This window comes from Cervus elaphus, chromosome 24 (genome assembly GCF_910594005.1).
Source record: "Cervus elaphus chromosome 24, mCerEla1.1, whole genome shotgun sequence".
Lineage (NCBI taxonomy): Eukaryota > Metazoa > Chordata > Mammalia > Artiodactyla > Cervidae > Cervus > Cervus elaphus.
Genome location: NC_057838.1, coordinates 59,432,087 through 59,452,407, shown reverse-complemented (window position 1 = coordinate 59,452,407; position 20,321 = coordinate 59,432,087). Strand labels below are relative to the sequence as shown.

Here is a 20,321-nt window from a genome sequence, read left to right as displayed (position 1 = left end):
CACTCTCCCTTCACCCTCCCCGGGGTCACAGTAGGAGGCTCCTGAGCCCTAGGTCTTCTCTGCTGCCCAGAGACCACTGGGAGGCCTTGCCAGGCCCTCCACGGCCTCTGCTCACCGTGTTGGTAGACAGTCCACATAGACTCTCTGGTGTGGCACAGGGAGCGTTCAGGTGCCAGACCCAAAGGCACACGCTGAGCTGCAGAGGGTGAGAGGCTCTGGCCCAGAGGTTGGAAGCATGGACCGGAGTCGGACACAGGTGGGAACCTCAGCCTGCCGTGCACTGGCAGGATAACTGGCTGATTCTCTGTCTCTCGGGCCCTAGGATCCACCGCAAGCTGGCGAGGAGCTTCCTGCAGGGCCTTGAGGGAGGGCTTAGGGCAGGTACCTGGTGGTTGCCAGGGCATGACTGAGCAGGTGGGGGCTGACTGTGTTTCCTTTCCTGGCAGGCACCTTCTGATGATTTAAGGGACGTGCCGGGAGCTGTTGGCGGTGTAAGGTAGGGAAGAGGCTGTTGTAGAAGACATTCTGGGCCTTCTGCATGTGCTCAGCTGTGGGCTAGTTGTAACCAAGATTGTGTTAAAAATCTGTTCATGGAAGCTCCATAGAACTAGTTCTTCCTTTGAATAAATAGATGAAATGGGCTCTGGTCTGTTTCACAGTTCTAATCCCTAAATTTTGCTTTTCACGACCATTATCCTATACTAGGGGTCAGCATATCAAGGCCAGTTTAGTCCATTGCCTGTTTTGTACAGTCTGTGAGTTAAAAATGATTGTTCCATTCTTCTTTTTATTTATATATTTTTAAATGAGACAAAGATGAATATTTTTAATGATAACAGGTACAATTCATAAACAAGATTGACATCTTAACCCGTTAAGACATCTGACAATAAAGAAACAAAGATACATAAAAAATCAGAAGAAATATAAGGGAAAATATATATATATATATAATCATAGTGAAACATTAACATTTCTGTGAGAATATTTTATTAAATGTAGGAAAAATAACAGGAGCATCTTGAATAATGTCATCAATAATTAAACAATAATAGATTTGTATTTATGTTAATTTATGTTAATCTTATATGCTACATGAATACATTTAAAATTTTGTATCTCATAGATTGTTATCAGATGTCCGTAGGACATTTAAAGAAACTGGCAAAAATATAAATATTATTAAATTTCAAAAAGTAGAATTCTTTTTTGTGTGTGATTCAATTATACAGATACACTGTTTTTGAAATTATTTTCCATCATAGGTTATTACAAGATACTATAGTTTCCTATGCTACACAGTAAACCTTTGTTGCTTGTTCATATTTATTATTTTTTTAATAGAAATCTGGCATTCTATTCATACTAAGTTAAACAAGTGGAGTCAAAATGTAAACTTTTTACTTAGGCAAAAATTCATAAGTCTAAATTCTAAATAATTTCTAAACTATATATGTATTCTTTATATATGTATAAAAGCTTTTTTTTCTAATTTCATTCCTTTTTTATTATTAAACTTTATAATTTATTTTGGAGTTTGGCTGATTATCATTGTGATAGTTTCAGGTGGACAGCAAAGGGACTCAGCCATTCATATACATGTATCCATTCTCGCCCAAATTCCCCTCTGATCCAGGCTGCCACATAACATTGAGTTCCCTGTGCTATACAGTAGGACCTTGCTGCTTATCCACTTTAAATTCAGCAGTGTTTACATATTTATCCCAAACTCTGTAACCATCCCTTCCCCTGTGGCAATTCCCCAAGTTCTCCAAGTCCATGAGTCTGTTTTCTGTTTATCAGATAAGTTCATTTGTATCATTTCTTTTTAGATTCTGCATGTAAGGAATGTCATATGACATTTCTCTTTCTGTCTGACTTATTTCACTCAGGATGACAATCTCTAGGTCCGTCCATGTTGCTGCAGATGCAGTTATTTCATTCTTTTTAATGGCTGAGTAATACTCCATTGTGTATAGGTATCATGTCTTCTTTATCCGTTCCTCTGTTGATGGACATTCAGGTTGCTTCCCTGTCTTGGCTCCTGCAAACAGTGCTGCAGTGAAGATTGGGGTACATGTGTCATTTTGAATTAATGGTTTTCTCAGGGTATACGCCCAGGAGTGGGATTACTGGCTCATGTGGTAGTTCTGCTTTTAGTTTTTTAAGGAACCTTCCGACTGTTGTCCACAGTGGCTGTATCAGTTTACATTCCTGTAAAAGATCTTTTCCACTACCCTTGATAAAGGTTTAGACATTACTTTGCCGACAAAGGTCTGACTAGTCAGGGCTATGGTTTTTCCAGTAGTCATGTATGGATGTGAGAGTTGGACTATAAAGAAAGCTGAGTGCCAAAGAATTGATGTTTTTGAACTGTGATGTTAGAGAAGACTTTTGGGAGTCCCTTGGACTGCAAGGAGATCCAACCAGTCCATCCTAAAGGAGATCAGTCCTGAGTGTTCATTGGAAGGACTGATGTTGAAGCTGAAACTCCAATACTTTGTCCACCTGATGCGAAGAGCTGACTCATTTGAAAAGACCCTGATGCTGGGAAAGATTGTGGGCAGGAGGAGAAGGGGACGACAGAGGATGAGATGGTTGGATGGCATCACTGACTCAATGGACATGGGTTTGGGTGGACTCCAGGAGCTGGTGATGAACGGGGAGGCCTGGTGTGCTGCGGTCCATGGGGTTGCAAAGAGTCGGACACGACTGAGCAACTGAACTAAACTGACAAAAGGTTTGAGAAAGAACATGATTTTAAAAAAAAGAGATGGAGAAATTGGAAAATATAAACTAAATGAAATGAGAGCACTGAATATGAAATAGAAAAAGTGAAACAAAGTAGATAAAAGTAAAAGAGCCTTGTATAGTCCAGTTGTTGAAATTTCAACATGGCTTCTCATTAGAAATGTATCTGGAACTCTGGTGAAAAAAAGCAGTACCTGGGTATTTGTATTTTTCCAAAAATTCCGAGATAATTCTGATATGTGTTTGGAGTTTAAAAAGTGATTACAGGTTTTTCTATTGAATGGTAGTTTGGTGATAAAGAATTCTATTCTTTTTGTTGACTGGTCATGATACAATAGTATTAAGTGAGTAATACTTAGGTAATCACATTAGTGAAAGATGTTTATCAGTTCGCAGAATCAGTAGCCAGACAAAAAATAAAAGATAATTAAAATTGTAAGTCATAATGGGAACATGATTAACCTAACAATATAAAATAATTACAATTTGAGGGGTCAAGCAGAGTGATTTGGTAAGTGGACGTGCTTACAAGCACATGTTTTCATCTGCTCTGTCTTTTGGTTGGTGCATTTAATCCATTTGCATTTAAGATAATTATCAATATATATGATCCTATTATCATTTTCTTAATTGTTTTGGGTTTATTTTCTGTGGGTAAGTCTTCTTTCTCTTGGTTTCCTGCCTTAGTTTTTTTGTTGTAAAACTGGTTTGGTGGTGCTGAATTCTCTTAACTTTTGCTTGTCTGGAAAGCTTTTGATTTCTCCATCAAATCTGAAGGAGAGTCTTGCTGGGTAGAATATTCTTGGTTTTAGGTTCTTCCCTTTCATCACTTTAAATATATCATGCTATTCCCTTCTGGCTTGTAGAATTTCTGTTGAGAAACCAGCTGATAGCCTGATGAGAGTTCCCTTGTATGTTATTTGTTGTTTTCCCCTTGTTACTTTTAATATTTTATTTCTGTCTTTAATTTTTGTCAGTTTGATTATTGTGTGTCCTCCTCGGGTTTCTCCTGCCTGGGACTCTCTGTGCTCCCTGGACTTGGTTGACTATTTCCTTTCCCATTTTAGGGAAATTTTCAGCTATTACCTCTTCAAATAATTACTCAGGTCCTTTCTCTCTTCTCCTTCTGGGATCTTTATAATGCGAATGTTTGTGCATTTAATGTTGTCCCAGAGGTCTCTTGGGCTGTCTTCATTCGTTTTCATTCTTTTTTTCAATATTCTGTTCTGCAGCAGTGATGACCATTATTCTCTCCTTCAGGTCATTTATCTGTTCTTCTTCAGTTATTCTGCTATTGATTCCTTGTAGTGTATTATTCATCTCTCTCTGTGTGTTCTTTAGTTCTTCTAGGTCTTTGGTAAACTTTCTTGCATCTTCTCATTCTTTGCCTCCATTCTTTTTCTGGAAGGTCGCCTATCTCCACTTCATTTAGTTGTTTTTCTGGGGTTTCATCTTGTCCCTTCATCTGGGACATAGATTTCTGCTTTTTCATGCTGTTGACTTTTCTGTAATGCGGCTTTTGTCTTGGCTGCTGTGGGACTGTGGTTCTTCTTGCTTCTTCTCTCTGCCCTCTGATGGAGGAGGCTAAGAGGCTTGTGTAAATTCCCTAGTGGGAGGTCCTTGTTGTTGTTCAGTTGTGTCTGACTCTTTAGGACTTAATGGACTGAAGCACGCCAGGCTTCCCTGTCCTTCACTATCTACGGAGTTTGCTTAAACTCATATCCATTGAGTCAGTGATGCCATCCAACCATCTCATCCTCTTTTGTCCCATTCTCCTCCTGCGTTGACTCTTTCCCAGCATCAGAGTTTTTTCCGATGAGTTGTCTGTTCATATCAGGTGGCCAAAGTATTGGAGCTTCAGCTTCAGCATCAGTCCTTCCAATGAATATTCAGGGTTGATTTCCTTTAGGATTGACTGGTTTGATCTTCTTGCTGTCCAAGGGACTCTCTCAAGAGTCTTCTCCAGCACCACAGTTCAAAAACATCAATTGTTCAGCGCTCAGCCTTTTTTATGGTCCAAATACTCTCACATTCCTACATGACTGTTGGAAAAGCCATAGCTTTGACTGTACAGACCTTTGTCGGCAAAGTGATGTCTCTGCTTTTTAATATGTTGTCTAGATTGGTCATAGCTTTCCTTCCAAGGAGCAAGTGTCTTTTAATTCCATGGCTGCAGTCACCATCCACAGTGATTTTGGAGTCCAAGAAAATAAAATATGTCACTGTTTCCATTGTTTCCCCATCTATTTGTCATGAAGTGATGAAACTGGATGCCATGATCTTCATTTTTTGAATGTTGACTTTTAAGCCAGCTTTTTCACGCTCGTCTTTCACCTTCATCAAGAGGCTGTTTAATTCCTCTTCACTTTCTGCTGTAAGGGTGGTGTCATCTGCATATCTGAGGTTATTGATATTTCCCCCAGAAATCTTGATTCCAGCTTGTACTTCATCCAGCCCGGCATTTTGCGTGATGTACTCTGCATATAAGTTAAATAAACAGGGTGACAGTATACTGCCTTGACGTCCTCCTTTCCCCATTTTGAACCAGTCTGTTGTTCCATGTCTGGTTCTAACTATTGCTTCTTGACCTGCATACAGGTTTCTCAGGAGGCAGGTAAGGTGGTCTGGTATTCCCATCGCTTTAAAAATTTTCCACAGTTTGTTGTGATCCACATGGTCAAAGACTCTAGCGTAGTCAGTGAAACACAAGTAGGTGTTTTTTCTGGAATTCTCTTGCTTTTTCTGTGATCCAGTGGATGTTGGGAATTTGATCTCTGGTTCATCTTCTGCCTTTTCTAAATCCAGTTTGTGCATCTGGAAGTTCTGGGTTCATATACTGTTGAAACCTAGCTTGACGGATTTCGAGCATTACCTTGCTAGCAAGTGAAATGAGTGCATTTGTGTGATAATTTGAACTTTCCTTGGCATTGCCCTTCTTTGGAATTGGAATGAAAACTGACCTTGTCCAGTCCTGTGGCCATCGCTGAGTTTTCCAAATTTGCTGGCATACTGAGTGTGCTACTTTAACAGTGTCATCTTTTAGTATTTGAAATAGTTCAGCTGGAATTCCATCACCTCCACTAACTTTGCAGTAATGCTTCCTAAGGCCTGCTTGACTTTGCATTCCAGGATGTCTGGCTCTAGGTGAGTGACTACACCATTGTGGTTATCTGGGTCGTTAAGACCTCTTTTGTGTAGTTCTTCTGTCCAGTAAGGTAACTCAGTTATACACATATATACATTCTTTTTAATGTTGTTTTCCATTATGGTTATACCAGGAGATTGGATCTAGTTCCCTGCTCTGTACCGTAGGACTCTGTTGGTCATCCATCCTTTTTTGCCTGAGCTGGGTCTTCTTTGCAGTACGTGGCTTTCTCTAGTTGCAGCTCTTGGTCTTGTTGCAGAGCATGGGCTCTAGAGCGCATGGACTTGGTAGTTGCGGCTCACAGGTTCTCTAGTTGTTAGCAGCTGGTTTAGTTGCCCTGTGTCACGTGTGAGGTTAGTTCCCCAACCAGGGCTCTAATCTGCATTGGAAGGCAGATTCTTAACCGCTGGACCACCAAGGACATACCTATTCGTTATAAATACCAGAGTTTGCATCTGCTAACCTGGAACTCCCTGTCCATCTCTTCCCTCCTCCCCTCCACCTTGGCAGCTAAAAGTCTGTTCTCTGTATCTGTGAGGCAGAGTATCTGTTTCATTGGCAGGTTTATTTGTGCCTTTCTCCCCACTCCCTGTTTCATTTTCTGTCCCTGTCTCTTCACCTGTCTCTCTATCCCACTCACACCCCGCTCCTATTTCCCTCCCTCTATTGGTCTCTTTCTCTGCCTCTTTTTCCTGCTCTGTCTCTCTTTCTCCCTTCCTCCCACACACACTTTCTCTCTCTTTCCCCTTCTTTCTCACCCTCTCTCTTTCTTTATCCCTCCCTCCTTCTCTCTCTCTCTTTTTCCTTTCTCTTTCTTGCCCTGTTGTTCAGTTTCTCTTCCTCTTCATTGTTTCTTTTTCCCTCCCTCCCTCGACCTCTCTCTTGGTCTCTCTCTTTCTCCTTCCCTCTCTGTTTCTCTGTCTCTGTCTTGTCCCATCCGCCTCTCTCTCTCTCTTTCTTTCTGTCTCCCTCCCTCTCTCCCCTGTGTCTCTCTCTCTCCCGCCCTCATGCACTCTATTTCTCTCTCACCCTCTGCCTTTCTCCCTGTGTCCTTTGCTCTTTCTCCCTCTCCTTCTCCCTTCTCTCTTCTGTGTCTCCTCTTTCTTGCTTCTTCCTCCCTCCTCCGTCTCGCATGCATCTTCCCTCTTCCCCCCATGTCTGTCTCTTTCTCGCTGCTGCTCTTCCTGTCACTCTCTGCAGCCGTGTCTCTTTCCCTCTCTCCGGCTCTCTCCCTCCCTGTTTGTCTCTGATGTCTCTCTCCCTGTCTGTCTCTCTTTCTCCCTGCATCTTTCTTTCTTTCTCACTCCCTGTGTCTGTCTTAGTCTCTCCCTGACTCCCTGTTCTCTCTCTCTCTTTCTCTCTCTCTCTGTGTCACTCTGATTCTCCTTCCCTCCCACCCTCTGTCTCTGTCTCTCTCCCTGTCTCTCTGTTTGTCTTTCTCCCACTTTCTTTCCTCTCTCTGTCTCTCTCTCTCTCACCCTCCAGCCCTACCTCTCTCTCTCTCTTTCTCCCTTATTCCCTCCCTGTCTCTCTCTACCCCTCGCTGGTTCCTACCCTCCCCCATCTGTCTCTCTCTCTTCCCCCCTCCCACCCTCCCTGGGTCCCTCTTTCTCTGCCTGTCTTTCTCCCTTTCTCTTTCTCCCCCATTCTCTCTTTCTGCCTTCTCTCTCTCTCTTCCCCCTTGTCTCTCTCTCCCTTGCTCCCTCCCTCTCTGTTTCTCTGTCTCTCTCCTTGTTTCATTTTCTTTCTCTCTCTCCCACCTTCCCTCTCTCTGTCTCCCGTTTTCTCTCTGCTGCTTTCTCTGTCTTCCTCTTCTCCCTCACTCTCTGTTTGCCCTATTTTACAGTCTGCATATCAGTGATGTCATATGATATTTTGTCTTTCAGACTTACTGCCCTCAGTATGATAATCTCTCAGTGTATCCATGTTTGCTTCAAATGGAATCATTTTGTTCTGTTTTTATGGCTTGAGCAGTGCTTCCTTGTACATATGTGCCACGTCCTTATCCATCCATCTGCCCATGGAAATTTAAGTTGTTTCTATTTCTTGGCTGTTGTGTGTAGTGCTGCTGAATTAGTTCATTTATTCATTTATGGCTGCGCTGGGTCTTTGTTGACCCGGGTGGGCTTTCTCAAGTTGCAGTGCGCGGGGGCTGCTCCCTAGTTGCGGGGTGGTGGTTTCTCTCGCTGTGGCGCGCGGTCTCCAGGGCGCCCGGGCCTCAGCAGCTGAGGCGCAGGCTCTGGGCTCTGGGACTTCAGGAGTCGTGAGCCGTGGGCTCAGCATTTGCGGCGTGTGAGCTCAGCAGTTACGGCGCGCGGGCTTAGTCGCCCTGTAGCATGCGGAATCCTCCCAGACCAGGGATCGGACCTGGGTTCCCTGCACTGGCAGGCGGGTTCTTAACAGTTGGACCACCAGGAAGCCCTCTATGTATTTTTTATTTTAAAATTATTTAAATTAAAAATTAATATTAAAATTTTTTATTTCTTCAGCGATCTCTTGGTTATTTAGTAGCATGTTATTTAGCTTTCATGTGTTTTTGGTGTTTTTCATAGTTTTGTCCCCCATAATTGATTTCTAATCTCATAGTGCTGTGGTTGGAAAAGATGTTTGATATGGTTTCTATTTTCTTAAATTTAGTGAGCCTTGACTTGTGACCCAAGATGTGATCTGTCCTGGAGAATGTACCATGTATACTTGAGAAGAAAGTGTATTCTGCCACTTTTGAGTAGAACATTCTGTCAATATCAATTAAGTCTATCTGGTCTATTGTGTCATTAAAAAGATTGTGTTTCCTTATTTATTTTGTGTCTGGATGATCTGTCCATTGGTGTAAGTTGGGTGGTAAATTCCCTGCTATGTCTGTTACTGTTGATTCCCCTTTTATGGCTGTTAGCATTTGCCTTATGCATTGAGGTGCTCCTGTGTTGGGTGAATAAACATTTATAATTATTATACCTCTTTGTGAGATTGATCCCTTCATTATGTAGTGGCCTTCCTTATCTCTTGCAACAGTCTTTATTTTAAAGTCTATTTTATCTGCTGTGAGTAATGCTATTCCAGCTTTCTTTTCATTTCCATTTGCATGGAATATATCTTTTTCCATTCCCTCTTTTTCAGTCTGTATATGACTGTAGGTCTGAAGTCGGTTTCTTTTAGATAGTACAGGTCTTGTTTTTTCATCCATTTAGTCATTCTGTGTCTTGGTTGGAGCGTTTTATCCATTTTCATTCTAGGTAATTATTGATATTCATGTTTCTATTAACATTTTCTTATTTGCTGTGAATTTGTTTTTAATGGGTCCTTTTCTCTCTTGTGTTTTCAGCCTAGAGAAGTTCTTGAAGCATTTGTCGTAAATCGATTTGGTAGTGCTGAATTCTCTTAGCTTTTTCTTGTCTGAAAGCTTTTTTTTAACTTTTTTTCGGCTGCGTTCCTCAGTATGTGGAATTTTATTTCCTTGGCCAGAGATCGAGCCCATACCCCATGCATTGGAAGCGTGGAGTTTTAATTGCCAGAGAAATCCCTTGTCTGTAAGCTTTTGATTTCTCCATTGGATCTGAATGATATCCTTGCCAGATAGCGTAATCTTGGTTGTAGATTTACCCCTTTCATCATTTTAAATACATCTTGCCTCTCCTGTCTGGCCTTCAGAATTTCTACTGAAAAATCTGCTAATAACCTTATGGGGATTCCCTTGCATATTATTTGTTGCTTTTTTTTTAAATTTATTTTTTGTTAGTTTGATTAATATGTGTCTCGGTGTGTATCTTCTCCGATTTATCCTGTATGGGACTGTCTGGACTTGGGTGCCTATTTCCCGTGTTAGAAAAATTTTCAACTATAATCTCTGCAAACATTCACTCAGACCCTTTCTCTCCTTCTAGGACCCACCCCTGTGATTTGAATGTTGGTGTGTTTAATGTTGTCCCAGAGGTCTCTGAGACTGTCCTGATTTATTTTGATTCTTTTTTCTTTATTCTGCTCTTCAACAGTTCTTTCATTCTGTCGTTCAGCTCACTCATTTATTCTTCTGCTTTAGTTACTCTGCTATCAATTCCTTCCAGTGTATCTTTCATCTCAGTTCTTGTGTTTTTCATCACTGTTTGTTTGTTGTTTGGTTCTTCTAGGTCCTTGTTATACACTTCTGTATTTTCTCGACCTGTGCCTCCATCCTCTTTCTGAGATTTAGGATCGTCTTTACTGTCATTGCTGTCTAAATTCTTTTTCAGGTATGTTGCCTGTTTCCTCTTCATTTATTTGGTCTTGTAGGTTTTCACATTGCTCCTTCGTCTGTATCATATTTTTTGTGTCTCTCTCTTTTTTTCGGTGAGTGGGACTGTTTCTGTCTTGCTGGTTGTTTGGCCTGAGGCATCCAACCCTGGAGTTTGCAGGCCGTGGATGGAGCCGGATCTTGGTGCTGAGATGAGAACCTCAGGGAGGGCTCACTCTGATTAATACTGCTGGGGGTCTGAGGTTCTCTGTTAGTCCAGGGGTTTAGACTCCGTGCTTCCACCACAGGAGCTCAGGCCTGATCCCTGGCCTGGGAACCAGACCCCGCAGGTCACAAAGTGCTGCCCCCCTCCCCCGAAAAAGCAACAAACAAGAAGGAGCAGAACAGTAAAAAGGAATAAAAAATAAAACTAGAAAATATATTAGGAAAAAAAAAGTGCAACAACAGCAAAGCTAAACAGAATCACAGTAGCAGGGGGGAAATAGCCTTAAAAGGCCCTGGGGGGGCTGACCTTAGGCTCAAGGACCTGCAAGCCAGGGGGTCCCTGAAGGGTAGAGATTCAGACTCTGGACCCCAGCAGGCTCCCTGGGTTCTGAGCAGGTTGAGGAGACCCTTGTCATGTACCCTTCCCATGTCCCTCTCCCGAGAAGATCTCTCTCCTTCCCTACTGATCCCTGCACCCTGGGTGGGCTCTCCAAGTGTGGGGGCCCCTCCCTCCCCCAGCCACCCCTCAGGGGTGCCCGTCCCACCCCACCTCTGCTTTTCCTCCCGCCCTCTTTCCCCTGCCACATCCTACCTGTTTGTGTGGAGGCTCCTCCAGGGCCCGTAGGGTCCCCCACCAGCACCTGGTTGGTGCCCCTTTGTTAGGAGGCCTTGTTCTCCTACTCCACCATCTGTGCCTCGCCTCTGGTTTCCATTTTTGTTCTCAGTACTCCTCAGTCTTCCCCGCCCCCCCTTTTTTAAATATGTGACTTCGTGTATTTGCCTGAGTCTTCCTTACAGCGTGTGGGCTTCCCCTGATTGAAGCTCTCAGTCTCCTCTTGTGGAGTACGGGCTCCAGAGCGCATGGACTCAGTAGCTGCGGCCCGAAACTCTTGGTGTCACGAGCTGGTTTAGTTGCCATGTGGCATGTGGGATGTTAGTGCCCCAACCAGGGATCTAACCTGCGGCTCCTGCGTTGGAAGGCAGATTCTTAACCATTGGACCACCAGGGACATTCCTATTCGTTGTAAATATCAGAGTTTGCCTCTACTAACCCAGAACTGCCAGTCCCTCCCTTCCCTCCTCCCCTCCCCCTTGGCAACTAAAAGTCTGTTCTGTCTGTCTGTGAGGCTGTTGCCTAGGTGGGTTCATTTGTGCCCTGATTTTTTTCCATCCTTCTATTTTCTGTTTCTCTTTCGCCGTCTTTCTTTCTCCCTCCCACCTTGTCTCTCTTTCCTTCTCCCCCTCCCCTTCCTCCCTTTTTCTCTCCCTGCCTCTCCCCTTCTCTCTTGATCTGTCTCTCTGAATCTCTTTCTCCCTCCTCCTTTCAGCCTTTTTCTCCCTTCCACCCTCTCTGTATGTCTGTCTTCCTCTGTCTCTCTCTCTCTCTCTCTCCTGGTCTCTTTCCCTTTACCCCTTTCTCTCTCCTTTTCTCCGTTCTTTCCCCCCTGTCTCTTCCCCTAACCCGCTGTTCCTCCCTCGCTCTTTCTTTCTCTTGGCCTCCTTCCCTCTCTCTCTAGCTCCCCCACCCCCTGGAGTTGCTCCCTCTTTCTTGCTCTGTCTCTTCCTGCCTCCCTGTCACTCTCTGTTTCTCCCCTACCCCCCCAGCACCACCACCCCCCCACACTCACCCTCTTGGTCTCTCTCCCTGTGTCTCTCTCTCTCTTGCTCTTTTTCCACCCTCCCTCCCTCTCTGTCACTTTCCCTCCATCCCTCCTTCTCTCCCTGCCTTAATCTTTCTTTAGCTCTCTACCTTGCCCTGTCTGTCTCTCTCCCCACCCCGCCCCCGTTTTTATTTGTGTCTGTCTCTCCCTCTGTCCCTCTTGCTTTTACTCCTTTCTTCCCATCCTCTGAGCCTCTCTTTCCCTCCCTCCCTGTCTCTTGGTCTGTCTCTCTTTCTCCCTCCCCTTTTCTTTCTCGCTCGCCCTCTCACACCCTTTTTCTTTCTCTCTCTCTCTCTCTGTCACTCTATTTCTCCCTCCCTCCCACTTACTGTCTTGGTCCCTCTCTGTCTCTCCGCCCCCCACCCCGTGTCTCTCTCTCCTTTTCCCCATCCCTTCCTCCCTGTCTCCCTCCCTCTTTGTATCTGTCTCTCTCTGTCCTGCCCGATCTGTCTCTATCTCCCTCCCTCTTTCTTTCTCTCTCTTTCTCCCTCCCTCCTTGCCTCTCTTGGTTTCTCTCTCTCTCTCTTCCTGTCTCTCTCTCTTTCTCCCTTCTTTCCTATCTCTATCTTTCCCCGTCTCTCCTTCCCTCCTCCTCTATGTGCTGCTCCCTTTCTCTCTCCTTCTTCTCTTCCCTTCCTCCCTCTCCCCTTCCCCACTCCCCTTTCTTTCTCTGTCTCTCTCCCTGTCACTGTCTCTTCCTCCCTCCCACCTACTCTCTTGGTCTCTCGCTGTCTATTTCTCTCTCTTTCTCTCTCTGTCTCCCTCCCTCCCTGTCTCTTGGTCTCTCTCTCTCTGTACCCCCCTATCCTCCTTCCCTCTTCCTTTCTCTCTCTCCCCTCTCCCCATTCCCTCTTTCTCTGTCCGTCTGTCTCTCTTCCTCCGGGGTAGTCTCTCTCCATCTGTTTCTGTCTCTTGCTCTGTCTTTTTCCACCCTCTTGTCCCTCTCGGTCTCTCTCTTGTCTTTCTCTCACTCCCCCTTCAGCCCTTCTCTGCCTCTGTCTCACCCTGTCTCTTCTCCCTCTGTCTCACCCTGTCTCTTCTCCCTCTGTCTCACCCTGTCTCTTCTCCCTCTCTTCCTTCTTTCTCTGTCTCTTTCTCCCTCTCTCTTTCCATCTTCCTCCCTCCCAGTCTCTCTCGGCCTCTCTTTCTCAATGTTCTCTCCCTGTCTCTTTCTCCCTCCCTCTCAATTTCTGTCTTTCTCCCTCCTTTTTTCCTCCATCTCTCTCTCTCTCTCCCCCACTCTCTCTCAGTCTCTCTTTCTCTGGGTGTGTCTCTCTCCCTGTCTCTTTCTGTCTGGTCTCTCTTTTTGCCTTCACACCTCCTTCCTTCTCAGTCTCTCTCTCTCTGTCTCTCTCTGTTTCTCCCTCCCTCTTACTGTCTCTCTGTTTTTCCTCCCTCTTTCTCTTTCACTCTCTCTTTCTCCTTTCTTCCCCCTTCTCTCTTTCTCCTTCCCTACCTCTGTCTCTGCCCTCCCCCCCTTTCTGCCTCCCTCCTTCTCAAACTCTGTCTCTCTCCCTCTCCCCCATCTCTTCCTTCCTTCCTTCCCTCTCTCTCTCTTTCCTCTCTCCTTCCCTCCCCATGTCTCTCCCTCCCTCTCTCTCCACGCCTCCCTCTTTCTCGGTCCCCTCCCCTCTTTTCTTTTCTGTCCCTTGTCCCTCTCTCCCCCCACCCTCTCTCTTGATTTGCGTCTCATTGCGTGTCTCTCTTTGATTTAGGTCATACTTGAATGGCCTAATGGTTTTCCCTACTTTCCTCAATTTGACCCTGAATTTTGCAATAAGGAGCTGATGGTCTGAGCCACAGTCCAGGTCTTGTTTTTGCTGACTGGACAGAGCTTCTCCATCTTCAGCTGCAAGAATATAATCAATTTGATTTCTGTATTGCCCATCTGGTGATGGGCAATAGTGTAGAGTCTGCTCTTGTGTTGCTGGAAGAGGATGTTTGCTATGACCAGTGCGTTCTCTTGGCCAAACTTTAGCCTTTGCCCTGCTTTATTTTGTACTTCAAGGCCAGACTTGCCTGTTACTCCAGATATCTCTTGACTTCCTACTTTGCATTCCAATCCCTTGTGATGAATAGCACATTGTTTTTTGGTGTTCTAAAAGGTCTTGTTAGTTCTTTATAGAACTGTTCAACTTCAGCTTCTTCAGCATTACTGGTTGGATCGTAGGCTTGGATTACTGTGATATTGAATAGTTTGCCTTGGAAACAAACCAGATCATTCTGTCGTTTTTGAGATTGCTCCCAAGTACTGCATTTCAGACTCTTTGTTGATTATGAGGGCTACTCCATTTCTTCCAAGGGATTCTTGCCCACAGTAGTAGATACAGTGGTCATCTGAGTTAAATTCGCCCACTCCAGTTCATTTTAGTTCACTTATTCTTAAAATGTCAATGAGAATCTCCAGGGAATCTGACTTTGAAGGTCAGTAGAATTTGGTTATAGAACTTCCACAGGACTGGGAAAACAGAGACTCTTGGAGGGCACAAACAAAACTTCGTGCACCCCAGAACCCAGGAGAAAGGAGCAGTGACCCCACAGTAGACACCCAGACTTGCCTGTGAGTGTCTGGGAGTCTCTGGCAGAGACGTGGGTCGACAGTGGCCGGCCTCGGGGTCAGCAGCTGTTCTGGGGTGTGTGCTGGTGTAAGTCCTTTTGGAGGAGGTCTCCATTACCCTACGGGGGGGAGAGCACAGCCCCACCTGTCAGCAGGAAATTGGATTAAAGACTTACTGAGCATGGCCTTGGCCACCAGACCAAGACCCAGTTTTCCCCCTTTCCATCAGGAAGCTTGCACAAGCCTCTGCCCGTCAGAGGGCAGACAGAATGAAAACCACAATCACAGAAAACTAACCAAAGTGATCACATGGATCATAGCTTTGTGTAAGTTAATGAAACTATGAGCCGTGCTATGTAGGGCCACCCAAGACAGACAGGTCATGGTAGACAGTTCTGACAAAATGTGATCCACTGGAAAAGGGAATGACAAACCACTTCAGCATTCTTCTCTTGAGAACCCCATGAACAGTTTGCAAAGGCAAAAAGATATGACACTGAAAGATGACCTGCCCCCCGCCCCCCGCCCCCCAGGTTAGTAGATGTCCAGTATGCTACTGGAGAGGAGTGGAGAAATAGCTCCAGAAGGAATGAAGAGGCTGAGCCCGAACAGAAATGACATCCAGTTGTGGATGTGTCTGGTGGTGAAAGTAAAGTACAATGTTGCATAGGAACCTGGAATGTTAAGTCCATGAATCAAAGTAAATTTGATTGAAAGTGGTCAAACAGGAGATGGCAAGCGTGAACATCGACATTTTAGGAATCAGTGAACTAAAATGGATGGGAATGGACAAATTTAATTCAGATGGGAGAGACTGGTGGTAGGAAAAACTGGGTCTTGCTCTGGTGGGCAGGACCTTGCTCAGTAAAGCTTTAATCCAACTACCTGCTTTTGGGTAAGGTTGTGCTCCCTCCCTGGTAGTTTCTTGGCCTGAGGTGACCCAGCCCTCGAGTCTGCGATCAGGTTAATGGCAACCTCCAGGAGGGTTTCTGCCAAGGGGGGCCTTTCCAGACTGCTGCTGCCTGTCCCTCCATCCCTGTGGCGAGCCCCTGCCAACCCGCACGTCCACAGGAGGCCCAACCCTAGCAGGTAGCTTCCGTTCAGTCTCCTGTGGCGTCACTGCTCCTCTCCTCTGAGTCTTGGTCCACGCAAGGTTTTGTTTGTGCCCTCCCAAGACTGGAGTCACTGTTTGCCCTCGTCCTGTGGAAGCCTTGTAATCAAATCCTGCTGGCCTTCAAGGCCAGATTCCCGGGGATTCCCACTCCTTCTGTCAGATCCCCGGTTGGGAAGCCTGATACGGGGTTCAGAACCTCCACAACAGAGGGAGAACTTCTCTGGCATTAGTGTTCTCCAGTCTGTGGGTCACCCACCCGCTGGGTGTGGGGTTTGACTTTACCGTGATTGTGCCGCTCCTGCCATCTGGCTGCAGCTTCTTTGTCTTCGGAGGTGAGGTATCTTTTTTTTGGTGGGTCCCAGCATCCTTCTATTGATGATTACTCAATAGCTAGTTGTGATTTTGGTGCTCTTGCAGGAGGAAATGAGTGCACGTCCTTCTACTCTGCTATCTTGTACCGGAAGCCAACTGTTCCATTCTTGAAGAGCTGTTTTTTTGTTTTTTTTTTAAGTGATGTGGGTGGGGTGGTCTCCAAAGCCTTGACTGTTTACTGTGAATTTTACAGAAGAGGTTCCCCAACTGCATTTTATATTTCCTTTTTCACAAGGGCATTAGAGGCCAAGAGGCACTTGAATTTATTATTACTTTTTAAATTTTTACTGGAATATAGTTGATTTATAATGTGTTGCTTTCAGGTATACAACAAAGTAAATCAGTTACACATATATCCACTCTTTTTTAGATTCTTTTCCCATATAGATCGCTACAGAGTACTAAGTAGGGTTCCCTGTGCTATAGATTAGTAGGTTCTTGTTATCTGTTTTAGATATAGTAGTTTATATATTTCAATCTCAGATTCCTGATTTATTCCTCTTCCCCATTTCTCCCTGGTAACTGTAAACTTTTCTACATTTATGCCTCTTATAAATAAGTTCATTTGTACCATTACTTTTTAGATTCCACATGTAAGGGATACATGATATTTGTCATTATCTGACTTCATTCAGTATGATAATTTCTAGGTCCATCCATGTTGTGGCAAATGGCCTTATTTCATTCCTTTTTTATGGCCAAGTATTATTCCATTATATGTATGTTCAGTTCGGTTCAGTTGCTCAGTCGTGTCTGACTCTGCAACCCCATGGACTGCAGCACTTGGAAGCCAGGCTTCCCTGTACATCACCAACTCCCAGAGCTTGCTCAAACTCATGTCCATCGAGTTGGTGATGCCATCCAACCATCTCATCCTATGTCATCCCCTTCTCCTCCTGCCTTCAATCTTTCCCAGCATCAGGGTCTTTTCCAGTGAGTCAGTTCTTCACATCAGGGAGCCAAAGTATTGGAGCTTCAGCTTCAGCATCAGTCCTTCCAGTGAATATTCAGGACTGATTTCCTTTAGGATGGACTGGTTGGATCTCCTTGCAGTCCAAGGGACTCTCAAGAGTCTTGTCCAACACAACAGTTCAAAAGCATCAATTCTTTGGCGCTCAGCTTTCTTTATAGTCCAACTCTCACATCCATATATGACTACTGGAAAAACCATAGGCTTGACTAGACGGACCTTTGTTGGCAAAGTAATGTGTCTACCCCATCTTTATTCATTGACCTGTCAATTGATGTTTAGTTTGCTTCCATGTCTTGGCTATTTTAAATAGTGCTGCAGTGAATATTGGAGTGCTTGTATCTTTTTTTTTTTTTCTTTTTTGCTTGTAACTTTTTGAATAAAGTTCTTCTCTGGATATATGCCCAGGAATGGGGTTGTTGGATCATATAGCAGTTCTGTATTTAGTTTTTCAAGGAGCCTCCAATACCAGTTTCCATAACGGTCGTAACAATTTACCTTCCTACCAGCGATGTAGGAGGGTTCCCTTTTCGCCACACTCTCACAAACACTTAATCTTCAGTTCAGTTCTGTCGCTCAGTCGTGTCTGACTCTTTACGACCCCATGAACTGCAGCACGCCAGGCCTCCCTGTCCATCACCGAGTCCCAGAGTCCACCCAAACCCATGTCCATTGAGTCAGTGATGCCATCCAACCATCTCATCCTCTGTCGTCCCCTTCTCCTCCTGCCCTCAGTGTTTCCCAGCATCAGGGTCTTATTGTTAGAGTCTTATTTTGTTTTGTTTGTTTGTTTGGTTGGTTGCCCAGGTCTTAGTTGTGAATACAGGATCTTTGATCTTTGTTGCAGCATGTGGGCTCTTCAGGTGCAGCACAGGGGAGTTTTTAGTTGCGGCATGCAGACTCTTTCTTGTGGCATGTGGGATCTAGATCCCTGACCAGGGATCAAACCCAGGCTCCAAGCATTGGGATTGTGAAGTCTTAGCTTCTGGATCACCAGGGAAGTCCCATCTCATTGTAGTTTTGATTTACATTTCTCTAATAATTAGTGATGTTGAGCATCTTTTCATGTGCCTCTTGGCCATCTGTATGTCTTCTTTGGAGAAATGTCAATTTAGGTCTTTGCCCATAGTTTGATTTGATTTCTTGTTTGATATTGAGCTTATGAGCTATTTCTATATTTTGGAGATATACATAGCGAAATAATTGAGAGAGAGAAATAAAGATCGTTTATTAATATATACATGTGGAATCTAGAAAAATAGTACAGATGAACTTATTTGTAGGGCAGGAATAGAGACAGAGAATGGACATGTGGACACAGGTGGGGATAGCACACGAGGTGTGTGAAATAGGATGGGAGACTAGGATTCACATATTTACACTACCATGTGTAAAATAGAGAGCTAATGCGAATCTGCACTGTAGCCCTGGAAACTCAGCTTGGTGCTCTGTGATGACCTAGATGAGTGGGGTGGGGATGAGGGTGTGAAGGAGGTCAGAGAGGAAAAGGAGGATATTTGTATGCATATAACTGATTCATTCATTGTATAGCAGAAACTAACACAATATTGGAAAGCAATTATACTCAAATAAAATTTTTTTCTGATTTTTCATTAATTTTGTATCCTGCAGATTTTCCAGATTCGTTGGTGAGCTCTCATAGTCTTCTGATAGTCTTTGGATTTGGATTTGGATTTTTTGTGTATCTGCAAACAGTAACAGTTTTACATTCTTGTTCCAGTTTGGATTTCTTTTATTTCCTTCCCTTTTCTGATTGCTGTGACTAGAATCTCCAGAACTGTGTTGAATAAAAGTGGCGAGAGTAAACATCAGGAGGTTTTGGAGGAAATGTTTTGAGTTTTTCACCTTTGAGAGTGATGTTGTATGTAGCCTTATTATGGTGAGGTAGATTCCCTGTATGCCCACTTTCTGGATAGTTTTTTTTTTTTTTTTAAATCATAAATGGGTGTTGGATTTTGTCAAAAACTTTTTCTGCATCTATTAAGATGATCATATGGTTTTAACTCTTCATTTTGTTAATGTGGTGTATCACATTGGTTTATTTGTGTATATTGAAAAATCTTTGCATCTCTGGGATAAATCCCACTTGATCATGGTGTATGAATCTTTTAATGTGTTATTGGACTTGGTTTGCTAGTGTCTTATTGGGATTTTTTGTGTCTGTGTTGAGTGATATTGGCTGGTAATTTTTCTTTTCTGTTTTTAACATTTATTTATTTGGCTGTGACGTCTTAGTTGCAGCACGCAGGATCTTTGTTACATCGTGCAGGGTCTTTCACTGTGGCTCATGGACTCTACTTGTGGTGTCCAGGCTCAGAGCACGCAGGCTCAGCGGTTTCAGTGTGTGTGCTTTAGTCGCTCTGCGGTTTTTGGGATCTTAGTTCCCCACCAAGGGTCAGGCCTGTTTCACCTTCACCGCAAGGTGGGTTTGTAGCCTCTGGACCACCAGGGGAGTTCTTGTAATTTTCATTTTTGTGGTGTCTTTGGTTTTGGTATCAGGGTGATCGTGGCCTCGTAGAATGAGCTTGGGAGTATTCCTTCTTTGGCAGCTTTTTGGAAGGATTTCAGAAGGATAGGTGTTAAGTGTTGTCTAAATGCTTGATAGAATTCATCTGTGAGGCCATCTGGTCCTGGACTTTTGTTGGAAGTTTTTGAATCACAGTTTCAGAACTTGTGATTGGTCTGTTCATGTTTTCTGTTCCTTCCTGGTTCAGTCTTGGAAGGTTGTATTTTTCTAACAATTGGTCCATTTCTTCTAGATTGCCCATTTTATTGGCATATAGTTGCTTGTAGTAGTCTCTTATCCTTTGTACGTCCATGGTGCCGGTTGTAACTTACCCTTTTTCATTCCTAGTTGTTTTTTTTTTTTAAATAAGTAATTTTTGGTTGTGCTATTTCTTTTTTTTTTTTTTTTTTAATTTTTTTATTAGTTGGAGGCTAATTACTTCACAGTGCTATTTCTTTATTGCTGCATACAGTCTTTCTCTAGTTATGGTGAGCCAGGACCACTCTTTGTGGCAGTGCCTGGGCTTCCATTGCCGTGGCCCTCACGTAGCACCGGCCCTAGGTGCGTGGGTTTCAGTGGCTGCAGCCCGAGGACTCAGTAGTTGTGGCTCGTAGACCGTGGAGTGTGTGCTGGCTTCAGTATTTGCTGCTCTTGGGCTCAGTCGTTGTGGCCCATGGGCTTGGTTGCTCCATGGCATGTGAAATCTTCCTGGACAGGGGTTCACACCAATGTCCCCTTGCCTTGGCAGGTGGATGTTCATGCACTGTACCACCAGGAAAGTCCCCGTTTCTA

The 20,321-nt window shown here is 44.2% G+C and overlaps 1 protein-coding gene across 1 annotated transcript in view; it reads left to right on the top strand.

Annotated features, from left to right (window-relative positions):
- NISCH (nischarin) overlaps positions 1 to 20,321 on the top strand; it is a 63,759-nt gene that overhangs the window by 25,246 nt on the left and 18,192 nt on the right. The window contains exon 15 of the mRNA XM_043886616.1: positions 447 to 496. Within this exon, the coding sequence (XP_043742551.1) occupies positions 447 to 496 (50 nt within the window). The remainder of the gene's footprint in view (positions 1 to 446; positions 497 to 20,321) is intronic.